The sequence below is a fragment of the Parasteatoda tepidariorum genome, chromosome 4 (genome assembly GCF_982258835.1).
Source record: "Parasteatoda tepidariorum strain Cologne lab strain chromosome 4, Ptep-v5.0, whole genome shotgun sequence".
Classification (NCBI taxonomy): Eukaryota; Metazoa; Arthropoda; class Arachnida; order Araneae; family Theridiidae; genus Parasteatoda; species Parasteatoda tepidariorum.
This window is the reverse complement of record NC_141758.1, coordinates 10288951-10300440: the sequence shown is the minus strand read 5'-3', so window position 1 is coordinate 10300440 and position 11490 is coordinate 10288951. Positions and strand designations below refer to the sequence as shown.

The following is an 11490-nucleotide window of genomic DNA, read 5'->3' as shown; positions in this document are numbered from 1 at the left end:
ATAGCTGGGACACCCTCACGCAAAATACCCCCCTCGCGTGCACCTCTGGCAGGAAGGTTAAGGAACCTCTAATAAAACCATAAACTAATAACAGAAATTCAATTTGTTAAAAACATTTAAAATACATTACGTTGAAGAATGCCTATGGGCTCGCAATCAATTACAGGTGGACCAATGTTATCTATAGAGTGTCCTCTTCTGAATCCTCTCCATGGCCCACAGGTTGGCTGGACATTTTGCTTGTGAGATGGACAATGGATTATATTATGCCTCATCCGTATTTATTATTTGCGTCCTTGAAATTGACACAGCTTGGATTTGGACATAGCTTTCTGATGCCTTGTCGACCTACAGTTTGCACTGGTTTCATCATGTGGGCAGTATTTTGCCATGTGGATTATTCTATTGCATCGGTAACACCATACGGATCGGATGTATTCTGTTTGAAACTTTTCAGTCGAGATATAGTTGACCTCTCTTTTTTATCACTAAAAGACTCTTTGGATTGAATTCAATGACCCAGTGCTTACCATTTCGACTATTAATTGAGAAAAAAAATTCAAACTGCACCTTTTATAGTTTCTTGTACCTCTCTCTAGGGTGGGATTTTTTGTCTTCTGAAGCGGATCCTTCCATTTGGAATATATTCTCAGGGTGTTTCTTTTTTTGGATGCATGCATACGTGATCAGTGCTTAGATCTTTTTTTTGGAATTCTTCAAACCACTTTTTTCTGAAGCTCTTTTTTTCAACCTTCAACAGTGCACCACTGTTTCTAATTTTCTTAATCTTCTTCAATCCTAGTCTGCGCTTCATCGGATTAATTTTCGTCTTTATGACCTCGTCCGTGGTATTTTCGCTTCTGGGTCTCACGGCAAGAACACACTCTGTAGTAAAATTTGGTGCTCCAACATGCATGGTCATCTTCACTACCTCCAAATATGACTTTCATTTCTAATCATTTTGTCCTGATTCGTGATCCTTCCAAAGTGGTGAACCAAGTTCGAATCACAGGGATGGTTGGTCGATACAAGATCCGAACCCGGCTCGCACTGACCCCAGTGCTGACGTAAAATATTCCCAGTGTGGACGGATCCTGGGTTAGAGTACCCTTGCCGTGAGCCTAACCTTGCAAGGTTTTCGACGTTTTCCCTTGTCTTTTGTATTAGGATCAAAACTACAAGAATACGGAGTTCAACATTGGGAGTTGTAAACCCGAAATTGGGTCGTCAGTTCAACGACGGTTATAAATTAAATAAAATAAAACCATTTCGTTCAGGGCTCCTGCAGAATCATTCTGCAGATATTTGGTATTCGTCAACACCTCATTCTGTAGTATGATATTATCGTGCTATTCAAAAGCAGTAGCCGTCAGCTATGACACCACAATGAAGTTCATGGTCTTTCCTTGATATCGCGTTACCAATCTGATGAGTTTTTCACTCAGAAAGACTCAAGATTTGGCCCACTTCTGTCAGGCTTCTTCCTAACAGGATAGTATTTATCCCCTGGAACTTTTATTTCCACCACGTCGCTCTTCGACATCTTGAAATCTGTTAAAATTTATAACTTCTAATAATCAAACTAAAATGCTATTTAAAACAACCAGAAATACCTCCCAAGGTTATTATTTGGTGTGGCTTCTTTGGTCCACCGTCCTCTTTGTCTGCGTTTATAAAGTGAGGAGAACCTTTCACGGTTAGCCCGACATTAAGGGCATTTTAAAGCATGATCCGTCAACAAAGGAGAATATTCTACTTCAAAACTGTGTTCAGTGCGAGCAGGGGGTAAGCCATTGCTGGGATTTGAACCTGATAAATTTCATTGGGAGGTAAACTGTCATGGTATGTTAAAAACTTCAAAGTTCAAGATTTATTATGTCAAAACACTAATCTTGCTACAACTAAAAACTATTTTTAGAAGCCCGTAAAAGCTAGCAGCTACGGATTCTAGAAAATATTTTAAGAGACGGTCAATTAAAATTCGCAGATTTTAGGTTTATTTTGCAAATTCTTTAAAAGGTTCAACATGACCCAACTGTAACAGGGGGGCGTTTCAGATGATGAGGATTAGTTCATGAGCAGTGGTAGGTAAAAATGTTATAAATCAAATTTACTAAACTAAAAGCTATGTTTTCATATTCAAAGGCTACCACTAAAAAATATTTATCCACAATGCCAGAAAATTGGAAACTCTGTTTTGTCTTGTCTTGCTCTTGGATCTGGCACCTGGGCAGCGAAGTGACCTTTTATCCCATTCATCGCGTAGTATTTAATTGGAAACATTGCAACGAGGGAAGAGGCATGTGTTTGATTTTTGCTAAAAGAATAGTGGTTGCAAAAACTTGGTGACTGTATAAAATAAATTAGATTTACTTTTCTCATCTTACCTCTCTTATGTTCAGATGAAGCGTTTCCTGCACCAGAAAGTGTTTAAAAGTATGGATTTCGTACAATTTGAATTAAATATTCGTGCGTGGGGTAACGGAGCAGGGTGACTTGTCACTGTGACTCTTCTAGTTACTGTGACTACCTACACCAACCAAAAAGTTGTCACAGTGAAAAAAATCACTGCTACTGTCAATGTGACAAATTTCAGTGCTTCTGTCACTGTGACAAATTTTACTGCTACTTTCACTGAGATAAATTTCTCTGCAACTTCACTGCTCCAAAAATCACAGTGAAAAATATTTTTCACAGTTTGAATTCCTTTGAATGCCACCTTTCCATCGATTCTCGATGACAACTAACCCGACACTTAGAATAAAAAGGACTACGAGGTATAATGATCACTTGTTTCAATCGATTACCTAAAATATTGATGATATCGATTAACTTTACTGAAAACTAATTATATCGATAATTTATCAAAAATATTTAACCCTTTAATGGGCCCTTTACTTCTAGTAAAGGTATATTAAAGTATTTTTGGAATTGAAATTGTTTTAAGAACAGTATTTGATATAGAAAAAAAAAACTCATTCAGTTTTTAAAAATGCCATTTGTTTGGTGGTAAATATATTTAACATGACCTATTAGGACTTACTGACTTTTATTTTTCTTTATTTATAAAATAAATTCCTTAAATGCTACGAACTTCAAAAGGAATTATGTATTTTATAACTTTTATACGTATTTTAAAAAAAACAAATGGTTACCAATTTTATTCAAACTCACTTCAAGAAAGCTGAAGTTATTGAAAAATGGAAACCTAAATTAAAAGTGGTAAAACGTGGTGGTAAGTTTACTTACCACAGCCTTCAAAAGGGTTAATCGACTTATTTATACCAAATTTAAAAAATTATAACGATTACTTGATAGAAAATACAGTGACTGTGATATAATCACTGTCATTGTTACTTTTGAATCAGAGTAGCAGAAGTAACAGTGGCAGAGAAGTAGCAGTTTTTCGCACCTCTAGCGTGATGTATATCATATCAAACAACCAGTCTTTAAAATTATCAAATGTAAATATATATTTAATTATTGTTACTGTACCTACCACCATTGGAAATGGTTAGCAAATACTTCGGTAAAAAAAGTATAAAGGCTTGAATTAAATGAAAAGTTTGTTTTTAAAATAGATATAATACATATATTTTTTAATTTAAGGTGGTGGATACTTAATCACATAAATGTGCATATGTCCTTTGCGTATAACATACCTGCTAACTTTTACGCATTTGCCGTAAAATTCCATTTTCATATTTAAAGTGGTAGTAAATATATACTATTTTTTCTTTTATAAACTTAATTTTTAAATGATCTTGATCACCACTATTCTTAAAAAAAAACTGAGCACATGTATTAATATGTGTTACTATCATGGTTGTCAATTTAAGTTTTTTCAAATACAACGTATCCATTTGCTTGAAATTGAAATTTTAATTCCATTTTAATACCACTGGGAAAAATGATAAAGGAAGGGATAACATGAGACAGAGTTGGGCAAAAATGTAATCGATTATATTTTTCGATTACAGTAATCAATTATTTTAAATCATGCTTGCAAGATAAAATAATTTTAATTACAACTGTAATCGTGATTACAACAAACAATTACAGTAATCAATTAGTTGTAATCGTAAATACATTTTTATTACAGCTGTAATGTGATTACATAGTCGGTTACAGTAATAAATTACATGTAATCCTGATTATAAATTTCAAAAATTTTGATTACAGCTTTTTGTAAAATATTTTATAAACAGGTAGACACTTAAAAAGGTTGTTAACCTTTTAACGGGCCCTTTATTTCTAGTAAAGGTAAATTAAAGTATTTTTGGAATTGAAATTGTTTTAAGAACAGTAATTGATATAAAAAAGAAACAACTCATTTAGTTTATAAAAATGCCATTTTTTTGGTGGTAAATATATTTAACATAACCTATTAGGAACTTACTGACTTTTATTTTTCCTTATTTATAAAATAAATTCCTTAAATGCTACAAACTTCAAAAGGAATTATGTATTTTATAATTTTATACGTTTTTTAAAAGTGACAAATGGTTACCAATTTTATTCAAACTCACTTCAAGAAAGCGGAAGTTATTGAAAAATTGAAACCAAAATTAAAAGTGGTAAAACGTGGTGGTAAGATACTTGCCACGGCCTTCAAAAGGGTTAAAGTAGAAGTATCATAAACATATCATTGTAGTATTGAAAAAATGTCGATTGCTGCTAAATTGTAAATTTTCTGCTCAATTAGGCACCCCTAAGGAGACCCTCATTGACTCTGAAGTTTTGATATTTTGGTTCAAATTTATTAAGAAAAGACTAGTTAAGTTTTTCTGTCAGATTTTCACTCCTGAGGACCTTCCTCCTTATTGGAAGTTGCATTCTGTTGAAAGATAGTTTGTCATTCATCAAATTAGAGTGCATGTTTTAGCACCTAACTATCACTGCAACAGCAGAGTCGATTTGCACTGAATTTTAAAATGTTCGCTTAATTTGAAAACCTTAAGGAGATGCTCTTGGACAGCGAGCTTTTGGAGTTTAAACAAAATCATTTAGAAAAAGATAACACTTCAGTTGATTTTGCAGCTTAATTAGCTGTTTAATGGGCATGCTAATTAATTAACTTTTCAATGATTTAAAAAGTTTTTTCTTTTATTAAAAAAGTGATACGGTCTTTATCCTTTTAACTCAATAGTAAAGTTCTACCTTAAAGAGGCACAGCATGTTCAGACATTCTCAAACTTGTAACGAAAGCAATCGAGAGAACCAACTGATATATCTCATACATACTTTAACAGAAAAATGTACCTATTTAACTTTTTAAAATGTATCCTTTGCATTTTTATATATATTTGCTTGCAGTTAGAATTACAAAGCAGTCTTAACAGATATACAATTTTTAAATTTGCTACAAGTGCCAAAAATTTGGACATACACAGAAAGCATGCTCAGGTGATCCAGCCTGTATGAAATGTGCAGGAGCACATTTTACCTACCAGTGCGTGAAGTCTCTCTTCCTTCCGGCCAAATGCATCAATTGTCAAGGCGATCACCCGGCCTGTTTTACGGGCTGTGTTGCTCGGCCGAGGCGAAATCATCGCACCTTCACGCGTAGACCACAAGATGCCCCCAACAGTGCAGTGAAGTTCCTAAGGATCATCAAAGAACTTCAGGAACTTTTGAAAGACGAGAAAATCATCTCATTACTCATCTCCCTGCTCCCAGCCCTAAAGACGTAGATGAGGAGCCTCACCATCAAGCCTGCTACATCTTTCATGATGTCTTTCATTATTCTATCGCATTTCAGGTTCTTTTCCGAACCACCAACACCACTTTCCTATGTACGTCCCTTTGGGATATTTGATGATGAATGGGATAAGGGCCATTTAGGCCTCAGATGCCCAGTTCTAAGACAACAAACGAACGAAAGATCCAAATTTAGGGTCTGAGACTGCCAATATTCATCTCCGTAGCATTGTTATTTTGAACCCAATCTAGAAGACAAAGCAATCCCGGATTAAGAAATGGGAGAAATTTGTCTTTTTGGGAACTTATTGATATAACTAACCAGCATTAACGGTACATGGAGAGGAAAACTACGAAAACCTCCCACTTTCAGTCTGACAGCAAGAGGACTCTAACCGCTCATCCGTCTAATACAAAGGACATTTTCCATTAGCACTGTGGTTGGTGCGAAACGGGTGAGGAATTTAAAACTGATGGTCATCGCTGGGATTTGAACCCGGTTTATCTCAGTTGGAGACGAGAGCTTTAGTACCGAAGCACCACAGTTCATAGCTAATATATGCTTCAATTGGAGTATTTGCAGAATAATTAATAAAAAATGGCGACCAGAAATATTTTAATTGTTACTGTTAAGCATTAACCGGTTAACGCCCAGCGTCATATATATAGGACAGTTCCTTTTTTCAAAGACATTCATTGTGGTGGGAAACTTTTTTCAGCATTTTCATTTATCTGGGTGAATTAAAAGATTCTCAGATACCAGAATGATTTAGTTATTTCTGTTTAGATCTAGAATCATAAGGAACAAGTACTTTTTGATCTATCAAAGACTTTTTAAATGCACTCAAAAATTTTTTGAGTGCCCCTCACACTATTGTATTAATATATTTTGCCTTGACTTGATTGATACAATATCAGAAAGCACTCTATTTTGCGGATATTATCGTGTGTGCTGATGAAAACATTAAATCTTTTTTTTCAGGTTTTTTAAAATTAAATTTAATCCTTTTTTTTTTAAACTGTAGTTTGTTATTCCCCCCCTCTTTTTTTTCGTATGTCTATAATTTTTCTTTGTTTTATTTTCATTTTGAACTTATCTAATGAGTTCTGTTTACTTGCAGCTTAAGCGCAATAAATGAAACTTATTGTTTTTCTTAACTTTCTTCGTGTTTTCTTGTATTATATATATATATATATATATATATATATATATATATATATATATATATATATATATATATATATATATATATATATATATATATATATATATATATATATATATATATATATATATATATATATTATTTATATGTTATTAGACCCACTATAAGATTCTATGTAAAATCTTAAATATCAGTATATACTATAGTGCTTTATTGTTTTTACGTCACTGAAGCCGGTTTGCACTTGTTTACATTCGTGTAATAATTGATAAAATTAGGCGATACATAATAATATAAATTTGACAATTGGATAAATTAGACGATATATTATATAAATGTAGAATATTTATTAAATTAGGTATTATATTGTAATAATAAGATGAAATTATTAGAAGTACTGCAGTTTTTTAATAATTACATGCTTTGTACGAGTTTATATAGTTATAAAATATACTTTTATATTTAAACACATATGTTATGAGTTTTTTCCGGTGATTTTTTTCATATATTTCCTATTTCTTGTATTTATTTTTTTCGTATTGAGCTTCGTATTATTAAAAAAAATAAAAGATTGATGTAGAGCATACCGGGCAGTGGTAGTTAACTAGACCTACTATATATATTTCGAACATTTACCAAAGCGACTATGTGATTGTCAATATCACCGGTGGAATCAAGCATCCACCAATTTTGGTCATTCACAGTAATATATGTATAGAACTCTCTCAGATTGGTTTCCCGAGGTCGTACTTTATAATACCAGATTGGTATGGATATAAGGAAACCTTTGATAAGTATAAATTTATCCAAGTTTAAATAAGAAAAAAGAGTATTTTTACCTGTTATTATTTATAGAGAAAAGAAAACCCAGATATCTGATGTAAAAGTTTATTTGAAAGATGAGTGTTCCGTTTAATAAATTACTTCCGTTAATCAAATTAATTAAAATATTACTGCGTTTTGATGAACGAATTTCTGATAGATTTTTTATAAAATTAATTATTATATTTAGAATTTGAGTATTTATTCGATGTACACAGAAATCATCTGGAAAAGGGCCGGAGTAACAATTTCAATTTTCTATGTATACAGCAATGTTAAATCTTTCTAATGTCAACTAGAAATCATTTGTAATTATTCCTAGTATAAAGGCAAAAAAAGCGTGATATTATTACCTTTTACTTAAACTCTATATTTTTAAAAGCGAGGTTTAGGATACCTAACTAAGCTATCTTATTTTTAACAAGAGAAAATTTTGTTTATTTCAGACCATCATATATATATATATATATATATATATATATATATATATATATATATATATATATATATATATATATATATATATATATATATATATATATATATATATATATATATATATATATATATATATATATATATATATATATATATATATATATATATGTCTTATGTTTCGGAAATTTGTTCCCAAATTTTTTCTGTCGTTAACACTTTTCCTGCAGTGTTGTGCAATGTTATTCAGTCTACAATCTGTAGGCAAAATCATCTTCACTCTAGATATATTAAATTAAATCAGTTGTAAATTCTATATTCAATTCAGCCATCAAGCAGTTAAAAAACCATATACAATTGATTTGAGTGAGCTAATAGAACATTCATATATTTTATTCATAAGGAATTCTCGGTATAATTCCAAGTAATATGTTAATATTGCAATAATAATAATGAAATTTAAAGTACGTTATTAAGTATAGTCTTTACTAAAATTTTCAAAAATATAGTTTCGAATAGAACACTGAATGGAGGCATTTTTAACATACTAAAATTTTACGTTACTAAAAATATTATTTTCTGTAGCTATTTACAGAATTTTTTTTTTCCTTTTCACTAAGTCACGTTTTCATAATTGTGCATTTGCCTAAACGTGGACTTTTTATTAAGTTATGATTTAAATATTGTTTTTCATAAATGCTACTAACGACCAGGGACGACCTCAGGGCTCGTCCCTGGGACCCATTTTATGGCTCATACTCATTAATTCATTGATCGTCAATTTTAACTATTATGATTGCAGTTTGCTTGCCTTCGCCGATGACGTCTTTTTACTGATGAAGCATTCAATACTCTATAGAATCGACAAAATAGGCACAGATATTATACAGTCTCTTACGGACTGGGCTAGGGAACACAGCCTTGTTTTCGCACCTGAAAAGACAAAATTGATCACATTTCTTAAAGACGCCAAATGTGTTAGAAGGCAACCGCGTATCAAAATGGCTGGCACAACTACTGCCAATATTAAACCAGTAAAAACACTTAAATATCTTGGCGTGATTTTTGACCCTCGGTTGAGCTGGATGCCACATCTCGAGCAGTTAAAGTCCGATGTCGACATCTTTTACAACAAAATGAAACAGTTCAGTAGAGCCACCTGGGGCTTGTCCCCAAACATTCTTAAACAAATTTATCTCCGAGCTATTGAGAAAAAAATCACTTACGGAGCCTCTGTATGGTATAAAAATAACGTGAAAATTAATAAGAAGTTGAACTCCTTACAGCGCATCCCTCTTCTAAATATCACCAAATGCTACTCCACCACCAGCACAGAGGCTCTCCAAATTCTTGCTGGTATTCCCCCCATCGACCTTAAAATTAGACAGACTTGTACTATAAAGAAACATCGGTGGCCGCGAGATAAGCAAATCATTTTCGATAGCGACTTCCAAATCAAAGAACTAGATGCTTTACCGATAGATACCCCAGTACACCATAATCCCTTGGATCTCAAGATGATAGAAAGGGGCTACAGCTCACCGAGGGGTGTGGGTTATGAAATCTATACAGACGGCAGTAGAAGACAAATAACAAATTCGGATACAGGGTTGACCGAGGATAGAGTGGGCTGTGGTTTCTTGGTGAAGCTTAATAACAACACCATTTATCAACACTGTGCTAGACTTAATAACGATGCAAGTGTATACCCCGCCGAACTCACTGCCATCAAACTTGCAACCACATGGGCAAACGCTGAAAATATTAATGCATTTAATTTATTCTCTGATTCTAAATCCTCGCTGCAGTCGCTAGAAAACCCAAATCCGAATGACCCACTTGTGGAAGAAATTAAGAACATGGTCAAATATAAAACATGCTGTCTCAACTGGGTAAAGGCACATTCTGGGGACATTGGCAACGAGGAAGCTGATGCACTTGCCAAACAAGGCACTCTTCTTGGCAGGGTTGATCACTATTATCCTCTTTCAAAACCACAAATTAATTACAGACTGAGGCAGGTAAGCAATGCAATTTGGCAGGACAGGTGGTCAACCACAACAAATGGGAGACATACCTATATCTTCTACCCAATGGTCAAGGAGAATAGACTCTCCAGCGATTTCTTTCTTAATCAATTTCTCACGGGTCACGGAGTTTTCGGCGAGCATCAAGCTAGGCTATTCCAAGCTACAGCCAGCTGTAAATACTGTGGAAAATATCAATCTCTTAAACACCTAATCGCCGAATGTGACAAATTCCGGACACTCCGAGGAAATCTCTTTCGTAATATGAACGACTTGACTCTTTGGTTCCGATCTAAAGCACAAAAATATGCTATCACTGAGATTATTAAACGTACCCTGGTAGATATAATGACACCAGACGATCTCATGGACCCTCTTCATATGAATCAAATTTAGATCTTTGCACCTAATTAACATCTCTCGGGGTTGCATAGCGACCACCTGCCCTGCCACAAACAGCTAATTGCTCTTAATGCTTTCTTTTAATTCTACTCATTTCACTTCATTGCTATTTATTTGTTTTTAACTTTGGAACCCTTTTGGTTCAATGATATTTTATAAATGCTACTAAAAATGCAATTAAAAAATCTCCAAAAATATTCAAGGCACCATTATAAAATACTACAGTCGAACTTGTTTATAACAAGCACAAGGGGACCGAGTTTACTTAAAATTTAATTAATACTTACTTACTTTAATTACATTAATTAAATACTTTTCTTAATTTAATGACAACTAACACCCCCCCCCACCAACCATCAAAAAATTTCTAGTTGTGCTTCAGTCTTAAAGGAAAGAAACAATAAAGGAAAATATTCTTACCAAAACATTTTTTTCATTAATCTACATATTTAAAATAGTTTGTTAGCTTACTTTGTACTAGTTTGTTAGCTTACTTCGAACTAGTTTGTTAGCTTACATTGACTAGAAAGCTGAGAGAAAAGATTGCAAGACAGAAAAATATTGCTCGCTAAACCCGGGTCTTGCTCGTTAAAAGCGACTTCTGTTCCATAGACTTAACATTGATCCAACCAAATATTCTCGTTTCCCTCGGTAAATCCAAGTTCTCGTTAAATCCGAGATCGTTATAAACGATTTCAACTGTATATAAATCTAAAAGAAAGAAAACTGTCATAAGTATTATTATTTTTTTTTTGAAGTTATACTTCTTATGCGACTTCCAATAAGGTTGCGTTAAACGTTTAACGCTGCATTTTTATTGGCCGGAAAATCACGTGGTAGGATCCAGTTTTCCCTCATATCGTTTTGGTTCTCACTAGCATAAAAATAATAAAAGTCATAAAAGTATTCGCGATCGCAACGCTCGAGTACGCCGTCTA

General features: G+C 33.2%; 1 protein-coding gene across 1 annotated transcript; it reads left to right on the top strand.

The window, feature by feature from the left end:
- The first annotated feature begins 8959 nt into the window (after positions 1-8959).
- LOC122272594 (uncharacterized) lies at positions 8960-10546 on the top strand. Its single transcript, XM_043056444.3, has one exon. It carries the CDS (start codon positions 8960-8962, stop codon positions 10544-10546), a length of 1587 nt encoding a protein of 528 aa, XP_042912378.3.
- Positions 10547-11490: the final 944 nt, after the last annotated feature.